This window comes from Dioszegia hungarica, assembly GCF_025882075.1.
Source record: "Dioszegia hungarica strain PDD-24b-2 chromosome Unknown MKK02contig_5, whole genome shotgun sequence".
Lineage (NCBI taxonomy): Eukaryota > Fungi > Basidiomycota > Tremellomycetes > Tremellales > Bulleribasidiaceae > Dioszegia > Dioszegia hungarica.
Genome location: NW_026515767.1, coordinates 288,788 through 309,483, shown reverse-complemented (window position 1 = coordinate 309,483; position 20,696 = coordinate 288,788). Strand labels below are relative to the sequence as shown.

The 20,696-nt window shown below is 57.2% G+C and overlaps 8 protein-coding genes across 8 annotated transcripts; 4 read left to right on the top strand and 4 right to left on the bottom strand.

Annotated features, from left to right (window-relative positions):
* Positions 1-518: 518 nt before the first annotated feature.
* On the bottom strand, positions 519-2,112 carry MKK02DRAFT_21848 (uncharacterized protein; the record flags this gene model as incomplete). Its single annotated transcript, XM_053086476.1, has 4 exons — positions 519-703; positions 755-1,230; positions 1,276-1,917; positions 1,967-2,112. 4 exons carry the CDS (start codon positions 2,110-2,112, stop codon positions 519-521), a joined length of 1,449 nt encoding a protein of 482 aa, XP_052948602.1.
* A 669-nt stretch (positions 2,113-2,781) lies between these two features.
* Positions 2,782-3,285, top strand: MKK02DRAFT_22006 (putative histone H4 protein; the record flags this gene model as incomplete). Its single annotated transcript, XM_053086497.1, has 4 exons — positions 2,782-2,864; positions 2,915-2,991; positions 3,079-3,133; positions 3,189-3,285. The coding sequence occupies 4 exons, from the start codon at positions 2,782-2,784 to the stop codon at positions 3,283-3,285; spliced, it is 312 nt and encodes a 103-aa protein (XP_052948601.1).
* A 1,431-nt stretch (positions 3,286-4,716) lies between these two features.
* On the bottom strand, positions 4,717-5,505 carry MKK02DRAFT_31136 (GRIM-19; the record flags this gene model as incomplete). Its single annotated transcript, XM_053088221.1, has 4 exons — positions 4,717-4,776; positions 4,846-4,987; positions 5,238-5,387; positions 5,486-5,505. 4 exons carry the CDS (start codon positions 5,503-5,505, stop codon positions 4,717-4,719), a joined length of 372 nt encoding a protein of 123 aa, XP_052948600.1.
* An 839-nt stretch (positions 5,506-6,344) lies between these two features.
* Positions 6,345-8,611, top strand: MKK02DRAFT_31135 (uncharacterized protein; the record flags this gene model as incomplete). Its single annotated transcript, XM_053088220.1, has 9 exons — positions 6,345-6,555; positions 6,666-6,818; positions 6,931-6,991; positions 7,037-7,130; positions 7,178-7,315; positions 7,369-7,522; positions 7,616-8,094; positions 8,147-8,336; positions 8,538-8,611. The coding sequence occupies 9 exons, from the start codon at positions 6,345-6,347 to the stop codon at positions 8,609-8,611; spliced, it is 1,554 nt and encodes a 517-aa protein (XP_052948599.1).
* A 497-nt stretch (positions 8,612-9,108) lies between these two features.
* MKK02DRAFT_41847 (reactive mitochondrial oxygen species modulator 1-domain-containing protein) lies at positions 9,109-9,693 on the top strand (the record flags this gene model as incomplete). The annotated part of the gene is made up of 5 exons (XM_053091729.1): positions 9,109-9,157; positions 9,206-9,229; positions 9,289-9,340; positions 9,414-9,507; positions 9,559-9,693. 5 exons carry the CDS (start codon positions 9,109-9,111, stop codon positions 9,691-9,693), a joined length of 354 nt encoding a protein of 117 aa, XP_052948598.1.
* Positions 9,694-9,812: 119 nt separating this feature from the next.
* On the bottom strand, positions 9,813-12,880 carry MKK02DRAFT_31134 (uncharacterized protein; the record flags this gene model as incomplete). The annotated part of the gene is made up of 3 exons (XM_053088219.1): positions 9,813-9,982; positions 10,026-11,273; positions 11,317-12,880. The coding sequence occupies 3 exons, from the start codon at positions 12,878-12,880 to the stop codon at positions 9,813-9,815; spliced, it is 2,982 nt and encodes a 993-aa protein (XP_052948597.1).
* A 963-nt stretch (positions 12,881-13,843) lies between these two features.
* MKK02DRAFT_41845 (uncharacterized protein) lies at positions 13,844-17,339 on the bottom strand (the record flags this gene model as incomplete). Its single annotated transcript, XM_053091728.1, has 13 exons — positions 13,844-13,926; positions 13,973-14,027; positions 14,217-14,298; positions 14,348-14,585; positions 14,631-14,802; positions 14,868-15,049; positions 15,094-15,169; positions 15,216-15,313; positions 15,359-15,597; positions 15,641-15,774; positions 15,825-16,370; positions 16,414-17,070; positions 17,235-17,339. 13 exons carry the CDS (start codon positions 17,337-17,339, stop codon positions 13,844-13,846), a joined length of 2,667 nt encoding a protein of 888 aa, XP_052948596.1.
* A 584-nt stretch (positions 17,340-17,923) lies between these two features.
* Positions 17,924-19,871, top strand: MKK02DRAFT_31132 (uncharacterized protein; the record flags this gene model as incomplete). The annotated part of the gene is made up of 10 exons (XM_053088218.1): positions 17,924-18,039; positions 18,093-18,207; positions 18,265-18,329; positions 18,375-18,584; positions 18,639-18,743; positions 18,808-19,001; positions 19,067-19,158; positions 19,203-19,265; positions 19,317-19,504; positions 19,679-19,871. The coding sequence occupies 10 exons, from the start codon at positions 17,924-17,926 to the stop codon at positions 19,869-19,871; spliced, it is 1,341 nt and encodes a 446-aa protein (XP_052948595.1).
* Positions 19,872-20,696: the final 825 nt, after the last annotated feature.

Genomic DNA, 20,696 nt, shown 5'->3' with positions numbered 1-20,696 from the left:
ATCCCAAGCGGGCTCCTCTGGCCTACAGCGCACGTCCTCTATGCCATTCGCCGGCACCGGTACCTCACACGATTCGTCCGGCTTCATCGCGGGCCGTTCGTCAGGCGAGACGAGCCGGGATCAGCCGCAGGCCGATACGGAATACGGACTCAGCCGAGCCGTCACGCGCGATACGGGCGAGAATGTTGCGAATGGCGGAACGGTCAAGGGATGGAATACGTGTCCTGGGGGATGTGGGTGTAAGTGCCGGGCGGTGGTGGCGATTAAGGACGAGGGAGGCTGAGAGATCTTGCGGGAGAGGCCAAGAATCGCGTGTTGATCTCGTCATGACACATATCTCCTCGTTGTTTCAATTGGAGATGCTCTCTGAACAGTGAGGCTAGCGCGCTGATCGCTTTGTCCGGTGTCTCGATAATGGGCTGGACCACCGCTTCCGATTGTCCGAGTGTGATTTCACAACAGGTATACGTCTGATCTACAACTGACTAGTGTTCTGCTTGGCCCATCGCCTGAGGTCCCTACCATGCTTCCACCTCCGCCTCCGACATCCGCGTTTTTGGCGCTACCAGACCCGGTTCCAGTGCACCTACTATTGTATCTACCAGCATGCCCACCAGATGGGCGTTACATCCCGGATTATCCAGAGGATCGAGAAGTAGCTTTATATCTTGATTTTCAGGCAGAAGGACCGCCCGTATGTGACCTGGCAGATCAGCTTGAACCGAGAGGATGCTACTCGGGGCAGTTGACTGACGTGGTATCTTCCCTTTCAACCGTTCCTCAAACTGCTTTCTGACCATGACCGCCTCCTCCGGCGTAAGATCCGGGGGCGTAGGTGCAGGGTACCCATCCAGCGGAAACAGGACCTTCTCGACGACCTCGATCAAGCGGAGAGAGAGCGCCGGTGTGAGTTGACTCTGGAGCAGATGGGGTAAGAGCCGGTCGATCATCGGACTGAGGAGCGTGATGATCCCTTCCGTGCAGCCCCAGATCAGCCGGACGCTCCACCGCTGCGGAGAGACTCCAGGCCGGCCGTCTACGCCGAGGACTTGCCGAGCTAGGACAGCCCACGGCTGGGCGCAGTGTGCGTAAGCGGGTGGAGAGGGAGGTGAGGCGGTGTACCGCGCAAAGAGGGAGACGGCAAAAGTCCAGATGAAGAAGAGGAGGGAGTATACGCGGATGATGAGGCGGTAGATCGATTCGATACCGCTCTCGGCTCTCTCTCGCCAGCTGGCGGTCTCGGGATCGCCAGTGCCCTTCTTCCCTAAGCCTGACTTCTCCGCCGGCGCCTCCCCACCCCCCATGAGCTTCAAGCCCAGACTCCACCAAAACCACCCTTCCCCCAACTTCCGTCCGATTGCCCCGAGTACCGCCCGGCCCACAATCTCCCGCGCCATCACCCGCTCGACAGTACAGCCATACTCGGCCGGCGGGAGGTGCAGGCGTATCAGCGCATCCGCGAGTGAGGTGAGGTAGAGTGGAGAGAGGATGTACTGGCCGCCAGGCGTGGGGAGGCGGTAAGGGCCTTCGGTATCGGCGTAGGTCGTACCAGGGGATGGAACGACCGATAAGAGGGGGAGGCGGGCGTGGTATACGTCTCCGAGGAGGTCGGGTCCTGTGCCTTGGGGGTCGACAATGTAGTCGCTTGAACGCGGAGTGAAGAGGTGTGGCGTGTCTCGGATAGCTTGGCGAGATTGCCAGTATGTTGACCAGTGTAGGGAAAAGATAGCCGGGAGATCCAGGAGGAGGAGCTGGAGGATACGGTTGGGGTCATGGTATACCCCGCTGAGAATGGGAGAGAGGATGGGGACGACGATTTGCGAGGAGAGGGTAGGGAGGAGGGACCGATCTTTCGAGAATCGCGGATACCATGATAGGACGTAGGCGCGGAGAATGAGCGCTATGAGGTGGTATAGGCTGGCAGTCAGCTCTATTTCTGTTACCCAAACTAAACTAGCCAGCTCACCGGTCATTGAGCTTCTCGAGCTCTGGATCCCGCTTGGACCCCGACGCTGTAGGAATGACAATAGGCGGCAGAGGCCTCTCTGCGTCCAACGTAGGAAAGAGCAAGCGGCGGTGCAGAGGTAGATGTGCTGGCTCTCTGGTACGCATGCCCGCTCGAGCGGTCTGTAGGGGATAGACGGGAGTCGCAGCAGCGGTCGAGCTACTGAGATTTCGGGCAGGCACGCCCATCCTGGACCTCGGATAGCTAGCCGGCTGATGACCCACTAGAGCCTAGCACGCTGCCCGGTGGGTTGTATGCCCTGCATAGATGATGGGACTTCACCAGGGGGCGCAGGTCGAACGGAGGCTATTGACCGTGGAGGCTCGAGCGCTCCGAGCTTGAAGCAAGATGTACCGCGTTTGACGCGATTTCAAGGAGGGGTACTTCGCTCAAGTCATCGCGGTGGTCGTCACTGCCAGACCCGCCCTTCTCTACAGGCCAATGAAGGTGCGATACATGCCTGCCCAGCGTATACATCGGGAGCATACCCCTGGCTGGACCTGATTCAGCTGAGATTGACCAAAGGCACGCACGGACTGACCCATGTCTCAGAATTTGATCACGTGCAAGATCGGATGTTTCAAATCGCCGCATCACTGCCGTAAACGTGACCGGCGTTATGGTTTGTTTACACCGCGGCTAGGCCATCGCCTGCCAACGCGTATATAAACCTCGGCCCCTCCCCTCTTCGCTTCTCTTCTTCATCAGTCTCTTATCACATCCACTCCACACTCCCACTCTCACCCACCCACCCCCACCAACCAAACTCATACACAATGTCCGGCAGAGGAAAGGGCGGCAAGGGTCTCGGCAAGGGTGGAGCTAAGCGCCACCGCAAGGTCCTTCGTGACAACATCCAGTACGTCTTTTCTTTTGTTATACTGAAATGGGCCCGAGCTGACCTTCCAGGGGTATTACCAAGCCCGCTATCCGTCGTCTGGCCCGTCGTGGAGGTGTCAAGCGTATCTCTGGTCTTATCTACGAGGGTGAGTTTCTCGAATTTCCTCTTTTTTCCCCTCCGCCTCCCTTCCCTCCTTCCACCTTGCCTTTGGAGCTTCGCTGATCGCCTGTAGAGACCAGGTCGGTCCTGAAGATCTTCCTTGAGAATGTGATCAGAGATTCGGTCACGTGCGTACTCTCCTGCTCTTTCTGGGCCCATTGGACGTCCCGCTGACTTCCCCAGCTACACCGAGCACGCCAAGCGCAAGACCGTCACCTCCCTCGATGTCGTCTACGCCCTCAAGAGGCAGGGCCGCACTCTCTACGGTTTCGGCGCTTAATTCCCTCGTCGCTTCCGGGCACCCGTCTAACCACTTGGGATGGCGGCAGGGGTAGTTCCTTTGGGGCTCTTTGTAGCTTTTTCATCGCTAGCTCTTCGTTTTTCGCTCTTTATAGTATTTAGGTAGTAGGCAGTCCGCCAGGAGGGCGTTGACGCATGTATCTGTGATAGTTACCAACATCTTTAGTTGGGGTCTTTCTTTCTGCAGACTCTGACTCTGCCTGGTGCTTGGATGATCGATGCGAATCGGGATACGTTCTGCGCATTGGTAGAAAGCGGCACAGGCGAATAGCAGGCGGTGGCTGGCTGGAAATCTGGATGCAGTGCCTGTATGTCTGTCGATCTGCGAATTCAATTTCAAGATATACATACAGCCGTTCGGGGCTGGTCGTGTCCATATGACGCGAACAGAACAAGATTTATTCGGATGAAAGACCAGGACTGATGATGAAAAACCACGAGCATGACAAATTTCTGAATATGATATATAGGCGGTATATACCGGTCGGTATTGCGTCGGCGGGACGCCACGGCCCTAGCGGATCGAGCAGGTCCATGCAGGCTCAGCGCTCAGCGAGACACTCGCGATTTTGACAGCTGGCTACAGCCTTAGCCATCCAGCGGCTCCCTGGGCTTCTCGGCGTCTCGACTTGTCGTCGGCTTTTGTAGATACGATGAGCTTGAGTCGGCTGTTATGGCAATGCATAAGTATCCTTCTAGTCGGGGTCAATGTGTGTTGTTAGAGAGGCGTCAGTGAAGGTTGCAAAGTGCGAGAGAAACGCCGCAGCCAGCAACCAGCAGCCAGCAGGCAGATGATCAACAACACCTCTCGCTCAGGGAGTATTAGTCATGCTTAGTGACCGCCTCCCGTCGACTATGCAGCTGATTTGAATGTGCATGTGGCGTAGGCTACACCTGGCGCAGCGCCCGTCTGTCGCTCGGACGCCCGGTGCAATGGCTCAGCAAGCGAGTCACTCAATGCTTCGCACTGGGCACAGCGGCCAGACGTCGACGACCCCCTTCGATGCTGACTTGCCGCCCGCTCCACTGCGCGCAATTGGCCCTGGCCTTGGCCGTCATGGGCAGTATGTCCCCCTTTCTAGGCTTGAGATCAGGTCAGGGGGTGTGAGCAGAATGTCACCTGACACTAGTATGGGCGCCAAAGGAACGAGAAGAATAATTAGCGGTTACAAGATACCTCATTAGCATTGAATAGATCGTCTCACCTCGGTCCTTCAGTCCGGCTACATCAGTACATCAGTACATCAGCATGTCAGCGCGGCAATCCTTACCCGTCACCGGAATCGAGTCTGACTTGAACATACATGCAGCGTCGGCCCCCTCGTCCCCTCCTCGCCAGCCCCAAACTTCTCACGCCTCGACTATCCCCGAACAACGCCCTAGCCCCACACAGCCCAACCGGCAGTCAAGCCTATAGTACGACGATCGTACTAGGCGTATATCTCTTGGTATTGTACGCGCTCTTGCCAACCTGTCATATCAGCCCCCGTCCGGCTCCCGGAACAGCACACCCGCCCGACCAGTCAAATGAGGGACCCACCTCCCATCCCGGCACATCCTTCATGATCTCCTTTTCTCGTGCCAAAGCGGCCTGATTTCTTCTGTACGCGTCCCGATCTTGCTCGGCGAGGATGAGAGGGACGAGGTAGATCCGTGACCAGGCTTGTTCGCGCTGGAGTTCTCTGATGGGTTTAGCGACTGACGGGTGCGGGCTTGAGGTAGAACTTGGGCTGTATCGGGAGGATACCAGGAGATGATGCAGTGAGGGAGGTTAGGGTAGAGCCGGACGACGGGTTCTCGGGGTCGACACTGGAGCACGGAGTGGACCTCCCCTACCGCCGTAGACGTTTCACACCGCCCACTCCTCCCGTCCCTGCCCCTTCTCCCGCATCTGGGAACAATACCCTCCCTCAATCCATGCCACCAACTCACCGCTTCTCCAGATTGCCCATGCCGACCCGCCAGAACCCAAACGCGCACACCGCCGCTACCGCCCCGAAAATGACCACACCCCCTGGTCCCCTGATTGGCAGGTTCCGCTTATACTTGATCGACTCGTACCCTCCCGGTGGGGGCATATCTCTGCATATCGTCAGCACGGGTCGCTTTTCCTCGACGACTCGAGCTGTAGAGACCCCCCGACTGCGATTTGAACGCCGGGGAGAAGGCAAGAAGCTCACTGTCTGAAGCCATGGGACATGATGGGCTATGATTCGGGTGGTTATGCAGTGAGAGGGTTGGGTATATTATGGACTGTACGAGATGCACCCCGCACCACCAGCAAGCAGGCCGGGCAAGGGGAAGGGACGGAATTAAATCTCCACGTGGGCCCGCCGGGAATTGCCGCCTTCGGCCAACGTACTCGGCCGCCAGCGCCAGCGAGAGCACAAGGGAGCGAGCGAGCTTGATCTTCCTCACTGTACTGTTCATACATCTCACTTATATCTAATACTACTAAAACCCATCTACAAATAGCACGATGGAAGACGACAGAGAAATGCGAGATGGTGAGCTTGGACTAGGGAATAGGGATGGGGGATGGGGGAAATGGGAATGGAGATGGAAGATGGAGGCGGTAGAATAAAGGGCTGACAAGGGGTTGTAGACGATCGACCTAGGAAGGATGATCGGGATAGGAGTCGGAGTCGGGAGAGGCGGAGGGATAGGGATGATGAGCGGGGCCATCGGGTGAGTTTGCGTTTACTGTGAGAGATGGATGGAAAAGGGGGAATGAGGACTTTTAGGTGATCGCTGCGGTCCTCATTTATGGGGACCATAAGTAGCGACTCCTCCACTGTTCCCATCTCCCGCTTCATCGCCTCTTTCTCACCCTCTCGCTCTACATCTCTTGCCTATTTCTTCGCTGACATTCAGCGCCACCACTCGCGCTCCCGATCCCCTCGGCCCGCTCGATCGACACACCGCTCCCGTTCTCGCTCTCGCGACAGGGACCACCGTTCATCTCGCCGCGAACGCTCTCCCGATCGTCGGGACAAGGACCGCGGGGACTCGCGCGACAGGGACAGGGACAGGGACAGGATGGACAGGGCGCCGCCGACCACGCTGCACGGGCGCGGCAAGTACGGTGCTCCGCGCCAGGAATGGGAAAAGTCGGTTGGTGGACCGATGAATGCCCCGGCTGAGGAAGCCGAGGCGCACGCCAAAGTCAGCAAGAGGGAGAATCGGCTGTATGTGGGGAATCTGGCGTACGACTGTAATTACAAGGATCTGGAGGCGTTCATCAAGCCGGGTGGGTTGGATTTTTTTTTTGGCGTGGTGGCTGGGTAGGGCTGGAATCGATTGGAGGCGGATCGGTACCGAAAGCGAGGGATAGAAAGTGAAAGAGAGAGATAAGGCGAGGGACGCCAATCTCGGAGAAGAGAAAGGATCTGGGAGACGGAGGAGACCATGGCGATCCCGATGACCCGACCACCTCGCACATCTTTCACCTTCGCATTCATTATCTCTTACGCCTCATCGCCGTCATCGCCACCTCGTCCTTTGTCTACGGGGGTAAGCTTGGAGGCGTGGCGTTTCTTCTGGTTTGGTTTGAAAAGGACAGGACTTGGCGCGGCTACGTTGTGTCGGGTCGGGGAAGAAGGACAATTGTTGACAGATGGTGCAGCTGGAGAAGTTGTCTTTGCGGAAATCCTCACGACACCCCAAGGCACTTCCAAGGGATGCGGGTGAGTCTCTGCTTTTCCTCAGGTCGAGGTCAAGCTGATGGGCAGTATCGTCGAGTTTGCGACGCAAGAGGACGCTCGTCGCGCCAAGGACGAGTTGGCCGATAAGCCATTCATGGGTCGCTCGGTGTTCATCCGCGAGGTTAGTCCAGTGCCCTTTTCTCTGCATGATCAGAATTGATGAATTAGGACCGAGAAGAGACTGCGCGATTCGGCACCGTCTCTCACGCCGGTACCCGTCCACCTTTCGTGGGCGGTGCTGGCGGGCACCACGGCGGCTTCCAGGCTGCTCCAAACCCCGCCAACCGGAATCTTTTCGTTGGTAATGTAAGCTGGACCCATACCTTTCGGGGAAAGAGAGGCAGTATCTGACCCCACAGCTCCCACTCCAGGCTTCCTGGCAGGACCTCAAGGACCTCATGCGTCAATCCGGAGAGGTCATCCGCGCGGATATCGGCATGTCTCACGACGGCCAGCCCAAGGGCAACGGGACGGTGGTGTTCGTGAACCCAGATGATGCTCGCGCTGCCATCGGTCAGTCCTCTTCCTCTCCTCCTCACCCGCTTCCTTTTTTCTGGCATCCGCTACCTCGTGCCAGCTCCAGCACGACTCCAGCTGACATGCCAGAAATGTTCAACGGTTTCGACTGGTTCGGCTCCATCCTCGAAGTCCGAGAAGACCGGCACGCCGGGCACGGGCACGGCGCGGGCGGCTTTGGTTTCCGCGGTGGATTCCGGGGCGGCTTCATGGGCGCGCGAGGCGGATTCGGCCCTGGTTTCCGGGGCGGCTTCGCCCCTGGTTTCCGCGGTGGCTTTGCGCCTGGCTTCCGGGGTGGATTCGCACCCGGTTTCCGAGGTGGATTCAGGGGAGGATTCCAGGGCGGTGCCGGTGCCGGTGCTGGATTCCAGGGCGGTGCCGCGGCCGGAGCGGGTGGACGGGCATTCACGAATGACTTGTATGCGGATTATAATGGGCCTGCGGGGGGCGCGGGGGCGAATGGGGCGGCGGGCGCGGGGGGCATGGAAGTTGAAGGTGCACCAAGTGGGCCGGCGGGTGGGGTGCCGGTCGTTCCGGCCGAGCCGAACCAGCAGATCTTGGTTAGGAATGTGAGTCTGCCCCAGGTGGTAAGTATAGGGTCAACAAGCTGATTACCCCCAGCTCCCATGGTCGACGTCCAACGAAGACCTCGTCGAGCTGTTCGAGACGGTCGGTGTCGTTGCCTTTGCCGAGATGCTGTATGAAGGTACTCGAAGCAAGGGGGAGGGAATTGTTCAGTTTGGACAGACCGAGGAGGCGCAAACTGCTTCAGAGAGGTTTACGGGGTATCTCTATGGTGGAAGGCCGCTCGGTGAGATTTTTCATCTGGATGGGTGGGTCCGAAGAAGGAGAACGCAGATGCGAGGGAAGGGAAGAGGCAAGGTCAGGGACTAAAGGGGGAGGCTGAGACGGATGTCATCACCAGTCACTTGCTGTGTGGGCAGAATAGGGAAGGGGACGAAAGGAAGAGGGGGAATAAGCCAACGATCAGGGATGAGAGCTGACCCAATAGGCGTCCAGTTTAACCCGAGGTGGCATGACTTTACGTCGGCCGCCGCGGCTGGGAACCAGTCGGCTGCTGCGTAAGCTGGAGGAGGGGAAGTAGATGGACCAGGAAAGACGTAGGCGAAAAAGAAGAGTGGTGGAAAGATATGGATTGAATCGTTTCGTGTGAACAGGGCCGAAAAGGGCAGCAGGGAGCGGAGGAGGCAGTAAGGAGGCCCAGATCTGAAGAAGACAAACGGGGGAGGTTGATCCACTGTCGCAGCTTATCTGATGGACAACTGTTGCTTTAGCTTTGGTATCCGAGTCACCTGCTTATCTATCGCCTCAATCTTTAGCGTGGTATTGCCGACCTTCCCCCAGCTCAGAAGGGCGCAGTGCGAGAAGCATGCGCACGGACATCGGACTTGGTCTGCCTCCACCTTTTCGAGCAACTTCGCCGCTGGGCCGGTAGCCGCTGTTGTGATTCTGTGCATCTGCCTGCTTGTCGTCCTGCTCTCCAAGCTCCAGTCCAGCCTATCGCCCTCGACACAAGAGTCGGACAGAACGCGCTCTTTTTTAACCATAATACTTCAGCCAAAATGCCGCCTCCTCCATCAACAGTACAGGGCGGCGGGACGCTCGACAAGAGTGAGCTTCTCCAGACGGCGTGCGCATATAGGAGCTGACATCGGACAGTGAAGATGGGAGCTGTCATGGGCAGTGAGCCGCATTCTCTCGGAGCTCTGATTAGTAGGAGAGAATGAGCTGACATTCATCAGCCGGTGTCGGATTGACAATCGGATTCATCTTTGGGTCTTTCTCAATTATGCGGTACGTCTTCCCCTTCAGCTATCGTTCTCATGAGACTGCGCTTCTCGCAAAGTGTACAAAGCTGATATGTCAGAGGTGGACCAGGTCCAAGAGGCGTTGTGGCTACACTGAGCCAGTACATGCTCTCCTCAGCGGCGACATTTGGTTTCTTTATGAGTATAGGATCGGTTAGTTACTTCCACCGGTGTATACGCAAGGCACAGAAGCTGACAGTATAGGTCATTCGGACGGAGTCTCCCTATGCGATGCACGCGGCACAGTCGTATCGCTCAGATCTGATGGAGAGGCGGTATGGCGATCTATGGAGGCGGGCGGAAAGCAGGAAGCTAGAAGTTGAGGTGAAGGGGCTCTGAGGAAGAGGGAAAGCATCTCGAAGCAGCAAAGCCCGCTAGCAGTGGTTTATCATCCATCTCCATTACTCGATCTACACTGTCTAGAACGCCCGACGCAGAACCGCCTTTTCTGCGGTGAATTATCTCCTACTCCTATCAAGCGGGGAACCATCCAATCGCCCAAACTCATCCGCCTCGAGATCACCGCGGACTCCCCTCCGCCTTCGAGCAGGCGACGACTGGTCATACTTGTCGTAAATCGGCTTGTTTCGGCGGACCGATGCGTGTCCGTGTACAGAATCACGGTAGCCTACTGATCAGCCCCTTCCTCAACAAGATCAGAGACGACTCACTTTCTGACTGTCCCGCTACATCAATCCCCGTAGCCTCCTTCAGTATCTGCTGCAATGAGCTGATCTTACTCTCCAGCGCAATTCGCTTATCCGTCTCTTCGTTCAGCATCCGCCCGAGCCGTGTGTTCCTGTCCCTCAGATCCTGATTCTCCGCCTTGGTCCCCTTGAGCGCCGCTATCATCGCATCCATCTCGATCATGTGTCGCTCCTTGGCAGACTTGAAGTCCTCCAGCAGTTGTAGGTGTGCAGCGGTCGGACGAGGGGCTATTGACGAGCCGGCTACGGGCCCGAAGAAGAGGTGGGCAAATGAGTCATTGGTGGAGTTCCGGCGGTGCCGGCTGGAAGTGGGTGTTCCAGCTCGAGCGAGATCTGTTGCGCCGTCCTTGAACGCCCGCCTGGAGGATGGTCGAGTAGGCGTGTCATCCCCGTCCTCATCCGCATCGGCGAATTGCAGCTTGCACGGGCGGAGGATGCTTCGCCGAGGTGAATTCAGAGCGGCTGTATTGGCCGATTCGAGTTTGGCGACTACGGATCCGACGATCGAGCGCCTCTCTGGGAGGACTGATGGCGAGGACTGGCGCCGCGGGTCACCGGACCTGCGGCGGTGGAGGATGTTCTCCTTGTCCTCGGATCTAGGTGCGATGAAGGACGACCGGGTCTGGACCGGCCGGTTCCGAGGGGCAGACCACCATCCCTCGCCCTGCTCTCGCTCCGTTTTCTCGATGAGGCTAGAGGAGGAAGAGGAGAGGTCCAACAGAGACTTGCTGAGCGACGCAGTGAGACCGCCCGTCTTTTGCATGTCGTCGGATGAGGGTGCGGATTTGGCAGTGTGGAAGGAGAAGCCCGACTCGTTGTGCGGGAGTCCGGCCGTAAGAGATGTGGTAGATGTGGACCCCTCGACCGTGTCCTCCTTGACGGCGGCGGCCTCCCTGACATCCCGAATGATCTCCTCTGCCTCGGTAGGCTGTGGGACGTCAGAAGCCGGTGCCTCCGTGAGTCCAGGCGTTGGGGAGTGGACTGGCTCAAGGAGTGTTTTGTCGTCATTAGCGGGCGACATGACATCGGGCGCGGGTGGTGACGGGGCGGAGACGGTGGGGACGTCCGGTGTGGTCAGCTCTGGGGCTAGGAGCGAGTCGAGGAGCTCTGTCGAGCGCCGAGCAGAGGGATCAAGGGGAGATGCGTCTGGAATAGCAGGCTCGGCGGGGAGGGGGATGTTAGGAGGGCTCATATGGTTCATTTCGATCCCAGCTGATGATCAGCCCTGAACACTCCAACATAGAAGCAGACTTACTAGGCTCAGACGCTTCAACAACACTAATAGCTGGACTCCCCTCCGCCTCCATCCGCTTCAACGCGCCAAACATCCCCCTCGTCGATCCCCGGACCGAACCCTGCTGCCCCTGCGTCCCGGCATACCCGCTCAGATTCGATCGTACCGACCCGACATCAACCCAAGAGTCCAACTTCTGACTGCGGACCGACTCGGTATAGCTTTGTCCGCCCGTACTAGGTTTCGGCCGAGGGGCCGGCGCAGCCTTGGTGGAGAACTTGTTCCGCCAGGTACGTATGTTTGGGAGGACGAGGCGCTCCTTTGCCTTGGCCGCTTCCGTCTTTGGCTTCTCCATCTCCTTCGCTATCTCCGGCTCAGCACCAGCCGGTATGATAGGGGGCGCCTCGCCAGCTTCACACCCAGACGCAGCGCCCTGTGCCCAGCGTTGAATGTCCAGCTTGCCCCCTTCCCGCCCGGTCTCGGGCTTCCGCTTGGTGGAAGCGCCTGCAAACATGGGCCGGAGCCCGTCGATACTCAGACGACGGCTGATGCGGCGTCCAAGACTCATCCCGCCCGCTCCAGCTGCTCCGTTCGACACCGACCGCTTGCCGCTGGGCTCTGGCTCATGGGGCTTGATGGACGACCGGGAGGTCATGCGGGCGAGCCGGGACGAGCCAAAGATGGAAGTACCGGATGTCGAGCGGGGGAGTGACGGCTGGGGCCCGGCAGTGATGGTCGTCTGAGCGGGAAGAGAGGGTGCAGGTACAGCTGTCTGGGAGGTAGGGATGTCCGACAGCGCGGGGACCGGTTTCCGAGTGATGATGCTCTCCGCCCCGATCTTCTCCGCCGGATCAGCACCTCCTTCCGGCCTAGCAGGGGATGGCAGCTTGATCGCCGACGCCAAAGTTGGGAGGGCCTTGGCGCTCTCCTGCAGCTCGAAGCCGAGCGAGAGGGAAGGTGGGAGGAAGGTCGACACCGAGCTGTTGAGGATTGGGTGACTGGCTGGTAGGACAGTGTTCCGGCTTGTGGACGCGCTGATCCCGCCGATGGAGTTGCTGGGTGTAGGACCGGTAGGTGCCGAGCCGGGACCAAGAGATGTGTTGCTCAGCGCCGAGGGGAGGAGGGAAACGATGAGCTGTTCCGTAGCGTCTGCTACGGCGGTAGGGAGGGAAGGATTGGCGATGATGAGGTTGGCCGGACCGGCGAGCTTGTTGAGATCGACCGATCCATTGGAGGGTAGAGCAGGCGCCTTGTCGTCCACCGCAGGAGGGTGACTGACGGTCGACTCAAGAGGGACGAGCGTGGTGGTTGAGCTGGCCGTGCTCGCCACGGACGGGCGAGAGAAGAATGCCGGCCTGCCCAGGAGGTTCCGGCGCTTCTTGGGCGAGGCAGCATCACCCGAGCTGGTGAGAGTGGTGAAGAGGGGAGGCATTATGGGAGGTATCGAGCGTTTTAGACTGGAGCGCAAAGTGAGAGTTGAGGTGATATCTATCGCTGTGAAGATAAGCTGTCCGAAGATGTGTGTGACGTTGACATCGATGTTGATCACGCAGTAGATGTCGTAGATCTGCGAGGCGTCTACCATCCGGGGGGGGCAACAGGGCGGGCTGGGTTAGCTTTTAGCACGATTGAGTTGCGGTGAAACATATGAGTCTGTAGCGCTTCGTATTGGTCGGGGCTGGTTGAGACGCAATTTGAATGCGAATGGGGTAATTGAGCCTCTCGGATCAAGCTCCTCTGCTGATAGAATGTCGATGTGCGTGAGTCACCCGTCCATGCGCTCCCATATCCGAAAGAAAGCCGTTGATGACCGTCCAGCAAAACCGGTCGCCTTGTTTACATGCGGTCAAAGAGAAGTCCCTGTACAATACGAAAGCTGAAGCGCGTCAGCAATTGCTCTATCAACACGATCCGCTCCTTCATAGGCCCATCGGAGGGAGACTTCACCTTATACACACAAACAGAATGAATACCCGAATAGCCCCAGCGATTGTTGTTGAGAAAAAGAAAAGGCCATGTTCTGTCTGAAGATCAGCTTCTCCCTCTCCTAGCTTTTCAAGGTCCAAGGGACTCACGCGCCGCTATATCCTCTCCTGTATGCCCCACCTCAGCCTCGCTACCCTCTCTGTAGCCCAATCCTCTGCCAGATACTCCGCTTCGGTCCGCGTCTTGCCTCCCTTTCCGCGGCCGGATTCTCCGCCAGTCGCTTTTGATATGCCTCTTCGAGGTATTTGGTGATGAGCCAGATGATCATGGTCCTCCCTGCTGCTCCTAGAGCTGTGTATTGAGGATACTTGTGTGATAGGTAAAGGCTATGGCCGCATAGCCTCGCCAGCAGGTCGACGACAAGACGATGTCAAACGTTAGCGTCAATTTGAAACGCGTGCCAGGATCACATCTCGCTGGGCTGACCGTCGATTATGGGGTAGCAACGAAGATCGCCAGTGTGACCTATGTATCCACAGATGGACCAGGCTATTATATACAATCAGAATCGATGTGTTATCCCCTGCACTGCCTGGCTTTGATCTCATGTTCTCGGTCCCCTTTATTTCCCTTCCTTGGCTCCAGCTGGCGCGTCTACCTCCTTCTTGGCCGTCCCCTTATTCTTCTTGGCTCTGATCTTGCTCACTGATACCGTCAGCTTCGCTCACGTCTGATGATGAGAAGTACTCACTTTCACGCGAAACAAGACTGCTCGTCTGATATCCATCCGGGAAAAGGTCTACAATCTGCCCTCATCAGCATGTGTTCTCCAGATGAAGACAAGACGGCGCATTCGTCGGTTCTGGATAGTATGGCGGGGATTTGTAGAGTCAAGCTGGGAGAGGGGCGTCTGGGAGAGAGGGTGTGTTCTTGGAGTCTGGGAGCGATAGATTGATAAGGAGGTTGCGAGACGTGTTGAGTCACGGCCAACACACCTTTTTGTACAGCGCAGCCCGCATGAGAGTCTCAGAGTACTCTTTCCCCGTCTTGAGGATATTATCCGCGACCCTCCAATCCCTAGCTATCAGCTCGGTCCCACTCCCGCGCCCCAGAAAGCAAGACTTACTTTCCCCTCGTATTGAGCTCGAGCATGTCCCCGAGATTATCCAGCAACTGCGCAAAGACGAACTGCATCTCTGGCGTCCACTTGAAGTTTTTCGTCGGCTCCTTGGGTGGACCATGAGGTACAGCAGCAGCAGGCGCATTCTCGGGCTCGTCGGCATGATCGTTCGAGGGCTCTGCGGCCATGGCTGTTCCATTCGCCTCTGGGGGCGCAGAGGAACCGTCCAGCGGGTGCTCTTCATCTACACAATCAGCTCAGTCCTGCTGGAGAGAACGAAAGCACTCACCCCACTTGCGCTTCGCCTCCTCGAATTCCAGCTTGTCGTCCTCGTACTTCTTCTCCCACTCGCCAATGACGCCCTTGATGAGCTGTCGCAGTTGACCCAGACCGGCCTTCTCGCAGGCCTCGAGAAACTCCCAGTAGTCTTCATAGCACATTTTACCGGTGAGCTTCTGCTTCTGATTAGATCGTGCCCCTCTATCGATACTGCGAGAGAAGATGTGGGTTGAAAACATGTACTCACTGTAAGCGTGAAGCCATTGTATGGCAATACCGATCGGAGGGCCATGAAGAAATTGGGGACGGTCGGATCTGACTCGGCAGCCACCTTGAACATTCCAGTTTGGAATGCGGCGCGCCCGCACTCCCGCAGAAAAGGACGAAGATGATCTGGGAATTTGCCCTTGTCTTTGAGGTCCCAAGCGTCTGGTCATCAGCTCGGTCCTACCTACCAGTCAGAGAATACGCACATTTCAGACTCTCGTTTCTCAGAATCAAAAGCTGTTGGCGGAGCGGGTTGGGGAAGCCTCGCCAGGGTGGTAATTCCTCCTCGATCAGCGTCTGTCGACTGACGATCTTGGGGTGAGCGTACCTCAGGCATATCCGAGGCATTAGTGAAGATCTTCCGGTCAACAGGCATGGGCTCCTCCTTCTCATCCTTGACATCCTCCTGCTCCGGACTTGGTGTGCCTGTACATCAGCCTCCACCCAGTCCTGCAAGAAGAAACGACTCACGGATATAGGGTGAACTGGGTCCGGCCTCCCCATCACTATCTCCATCCGAATCAATCTTGATCGGGCTCTCCATCGCTCCCTTCGCCTTCGCTCGCTCGGCCTCCTCGACCACAAGCTGGGCGAGTGGTTTCCGGATCTTAGGTTTTGGGCCAGCAGCAGCAGCGGCGGAAGGACGAGGTGCTTTTTTGGGCATGCTGTGTCTGGGTTTCCCTTTCGCTTTGGCCGGTGCGTCTTGCTCCCTGCTAATCAGCCTTGAAGTAAGATTCTGACCGGGGGACTTACTGCTGTACTTCGACTGCACCCTCGCAAACGAAGAATCCTTGCTTGACCGTCTTGGCCATATGCGTCGGTGCATCGATCTGGAGCTCCGAGTCGTCGATAAATTCGTCGGTATCATCATAGACCTCCACCTTTTTCTGCTCTGTCAGCTTCTCTCAAGGGTGTATACAAACCGAAAGTGACTGACCTTGGCCTTCTTCTTGGGCGGTCCTTTATCGTACTTCTCCTCGAATCGCCGAGCGATCTCCTCCGCCGACTCCTCTATCAATCCATTTTCAAGTATTGAGCCGCCTAGCCCCATCGGAGGCGCATTTTCCGGACCATCCAGTACTCCGCTCGGTCCCGGCCCTGGCGCGAGCGCCGGTTCGTCATACACGTTCCGCAACATGTTCAACCCCTTCTCTTCCGCAGATGCCCGTACGTCCCACATCATCGTCTGCCATGTGGCCGTCCCGTCCCGGTCGTGATTCATGGTCAGGGCCATCTCCAGGCGGATGGTATCGACCGGTCGAGGGGGTCCCCTATCAGGGTCGACAGAGAGTGACCGCTTCCGAGCCTGCTTCTTCTTCTTGGGAATGAGAGCATTGACGACTTCGCCATCTGGAGCGGGTGGCGCGCCGCCGGCTGGGTCGGATGGACCTGCTTCGGGATCGACAGGCTCGGATTTGACCTGGAGAGAGGCGAGTGGGGATTTGGAGGTCCGGTCGTGTCTGACAAAAACGATGTCCTCGTCCTGCTGATGAGCTCGACTCTTGAGACTGAATGGTCAAGCTCACCAGATCCAAGCTTCGCGCATCGTCCTCGTCGTCCTCATCCTCATCCTCATCATCGTCCTCGTCCTCCTCGTCGTCGTCCTGACTATCATCTCCCCTTTCGTCCACTTCCTCCCCTTCAACGCCGTAGCCCTCGGCATACATCAATTCCCCATTCTCATCCACCTCCATCCCCGACTCGTCCCCATCGTCATGGTCATATGGGTACGCCACCGACCCCGCACGCGAGTATGGTTGATGATGCGCATTCTCGTCGTTGACGTCCCCCACGCCGTCTTCCACAATCTCATTGTCTGAGCCCGCATCTGAGCTTGCCGTGAGATCTACCGGGTTGTTTGCTGTGGAAGGCGCAGCTGAGCTCGAGGGACGCTGTGTCGCGCTGGGATTGCTCGACCGGGGATAGGAGCTGGAGGCGAGTTGGTCGATTTGTGAAGTGTGCGGTGGACGGACTGGTGAGAGCGAGGAGGACGATGGGCGTATACCCAGCGCACTCGGGTCGTCGAGGAGCGCAAGAGCCTGGCGTCGCTTTGCAGAGCCAACATCATCTGCATGTCCCAGCTCGAGCTCTCCGAGGGGACGACGAGAAGGACCCGCTGGCGCTTTGGTTGGCGAGTTGGAGCGCTGCCGGGGCGTAGTGGATGTTCTGGATGCATGGTCCTGCTTAGATGTCAGCTTGTACTTGCATGCATAGTCAAGCGAGACAAGCTATGCACGAGGGAAGGAAGGATGATTCAAGAATGTACGAGAAGGTGGCTTGGTGGCAGGTGGATGGTCGAGTGGAGGCAAGTACCATCCCCCTTCGCAACGAGTTTAGAGAGACTTACAGATGATGCATGAGAGCCGCGGCTTGTTGCACTAGCATGACGAGCGTGTTGCGGCAGCGTGGACCCGCCGGGCAGCTCGTAGGGAACGCGCTGGGGCCCAGACATGACGGATATCAAAAGAAAGGTAGGAGAAGGATGAGGAGCGGACGGTACATCTCGGGTGCGTACGGGACGCGACAGCGTCGACGAGAGGGGAAGAAATGGGCATCTTTGAGCGCTGGAGTCCTGCGAATTCTGGGCAGTTTTGGTACCCCCCTCCACCGCGCGCGTGAGGCGGATGAGCGCGATGTGCCGGAGGGCCACCCTAAGAAACGGTCACTTTGTACCACATTTTCCTACCTTATTTCTAGCTTCAGCACGGTCCAAAAAGTCCTATGTAGTATCTGGGCACCATCGCGAGACCTGCACCGAATTACAGGCTGAATGATGCATGCATGCTGTCCATGTAGCTGCTACAAGATGAGGGTGAATCGCCTCCGGAAGTATATCCTGTCGCTCAGGCACGGTTGCTTTGGCGGTGCAAGGCAAGCATCGCCTCGTCTGATTCACATCCCTCATCTCCCCTTCAGCTCATATCTCCTCGACCTCGTCCATAGCTTCTTTCTCCTCGCACAACATTTGGAGATCGGGGTGACCGCACCGCTAGCCTATACCTGACAAGTCGTCTGGAGAAACGTCATCGAGGCACGATGCGGAGAAGCGGATTCTTCAGCGTTTCAATGGCCCTGTTGTGGTCGGCAAGTCTTGCCCTGGCGCAGAATTCACCGCTCAAGGATCACGGTGCTCTCTTTGGCAAAGCGTGTTCGTGAGTTGCTCTCGCGCCAGTGCCGACGCTGGACCGCCCAGCTGAGACTCTAGAACGCAGAACCAGCGATATGATCAAAACACCTTCAATCTGATAACAGACTGCGATGCGCAAACTTACTGCGCTGCGAACAATACCTGCGCATACAGGGGGTGCCGCAAAGACATTGTAAGCTGATCTCTTCCTCTCTTTCAGTGCAGATTGGCATGCAGCTGATTGTACCAGTTCCCATATGGGTACAACTACGTCCCCTTTGAGCAGCTGCCCCCGCTATGCCCGCAAGGGTCCTTGTGAGTCCCTCCACCCTGGCCGCATGGTCCGACTGATTTCTGCAGCTGCCCGGACGAAAGTGACCGCTGTCTCGACGCCATTGAAATAGGAAAGACTTGCCAGAAAGACCGAGATGGTGAGCTGCCTGTTGTCAGACCGCTGCAGTGCCGCGAAAAGCTCACTTCTTCAGACGAATGCCAACAAGCCCCAAACTATCGCGATCTCGCCAACTATCTGAACGTCAACGGCTCCATATGCCTCAAGAACACGTGCTAGTAGGTCTTGTCCTTGTCCTAGCCCTCGTTGGTGGAGTATGCTGATCTTCGCAGCTTGGCCAATGTTTCAGTTGGGCAGACTTGCATTAACGACAATACCAGGTATACGGCCTATAATGACCAGGGGTCTGAGTACGCCATCATCGTATCGAGAGATAAGTACGTCTGGTCCTCCTGCGTGTAGCTACCCATGAAGTGTCAAGGAGACATGCTGATATTGCAGCTGCGCGACCAGTCTCTACTGCGACGGCACCTCGCTCCAATGCATCCGGTCCAAAACACGCGGTACCGAATGCTCTGGAAACAAAGAGTGCCTGTCGTACAACTGCGAAAATGGGATATGCGGGAAAGCAGCAGACGAGCCCGTCAAGCCGCCTGTGTACTCTTACGTCCTCATTGGGATCGGTATCGTAGGGCGTGAGTTTACGAACACTCCCTGAGATGTGTAGATTGTGAACAAGGCCATCAGCTGATCTGCATAGTGATTGTCGGAGTTATCGTCACCCTCTGGTTCGTACACCGGAGAACAAGAAACGAGAATCAGCGCAAGCTCGAGCAATATTGGAATGAACAGGTGAGTCTTCCATTCCGCCGCGCAGGAATAAGCTGACACGCTAGATGGCATACCGACAAAGTATCATGTCGATGTATCAAGCAAAGTCAGCCCTGCTCGACCCAAATGTACGTCCTCTATCCCTCGTCTCCGTCCAATGTTCCTCGCTGACTTCACAGCACGACCCGAATGACCAACGACCGCGCAGCATGTACAACGGCCCACTAGGCGGCCGGCCAGAGGACGGGGGTCTTACCCCTCCCCCTGCGTTGCGGCGGGACAGCTCGGTGACGTGGTCGGAAGAAGGGAGTGAGGTATTGCTCGTTCCCGGTAGTGGTGGCACACCAGGTCCTGGCGAGAGGAGGTGGTGAGGTTTCTGTCTGTATGGACTCTTGAGCTTGATTATCTGTCTGTAGCGTAATATGGATGACATCACGAGCTACTCGTGGCTGGTCCAGGACTCACGCCCGACTCAGGCCATGCCCATAGCTCGAAGCAGTCCAAAATCTGAAACACGGTATGACGTCATGCTGCGGCATAGCGTCCACCTCGCCGTACCTAACGCGTATGCGCATGTCGCGGGGCGGCAACCTGCCTCAACCCTCAACGCCCCAGCATCTTCTCTTTCCTCACCCAGCAGCATACAGGGAATCGCCCACCCACAAGTACACGCTGACTTCACTGGCAACAAGGCCGTGGTGGACGCTCAGATCACTGCCTGCACCGCGAGCTAAGCTGACCTAATCAGATCTAGACCGTACCACTACCGCCACGGCGCAAAGACAAGTAACCCATAGCCCTACCTGCAACAAGAAATCGTACGCTCAGCTCGCCATGACATTCGCCGGGTGACCTGATTGTATCAGATCAATATCCCACCAACATGTCCCACTTCTTGCGCCGCTTCAGCAGCTCGCTCTCCTCCGCCACAAAGAGGTCGCTCTCGACCACATCAAAGGATCCCTCAAAAGACCCGCTTGTATTCTGGCGCACTACGGCGCAGATATTGTTCACCTTGAACACGGGATTGCTTTATGGGACGTACAAGGTCCACAAGATGGACGAAGTACGTATTGATCTTCGCGGCAACATGTATAAGTGCAGTACAGCTGGAAGACCCATAGGAAACAGAAGAGGTAAAAACTGCTCTGTTTCAGTCGATGCACCGCCGAATCTCCTTCCTCGAAGAACGCAGGTTTGAGGACTGAAGGCGCCCAGGGTGGAGGTGTAGAAGACGGAAGTGGCAATGGGCCGTCTTGTCAGAGGTCGTAGGCGTCTGGTCCAGAAGTGGCGCCATGAATGAGCAAGCATGATGTGTATGATATGGTTGAGTTGTGAGGGCCCCTTTCAGTGCCGGAGAGGGCTATAGCCCTTGTCAGAGCGATCTGTTCGAGTGGTGAATACCAGTACAGCATAACGCCATCAGCGGGCCGGCCAGCAAGCGCGTCTCCTTGCCGAGGCAGGCTGAAGCCAACTCAACTCCATATAAGATCGACCGACACGCGCACATTGCAACGTCGCGATGCCGCAATGATGATGACGATGGAGGCTTTACACCG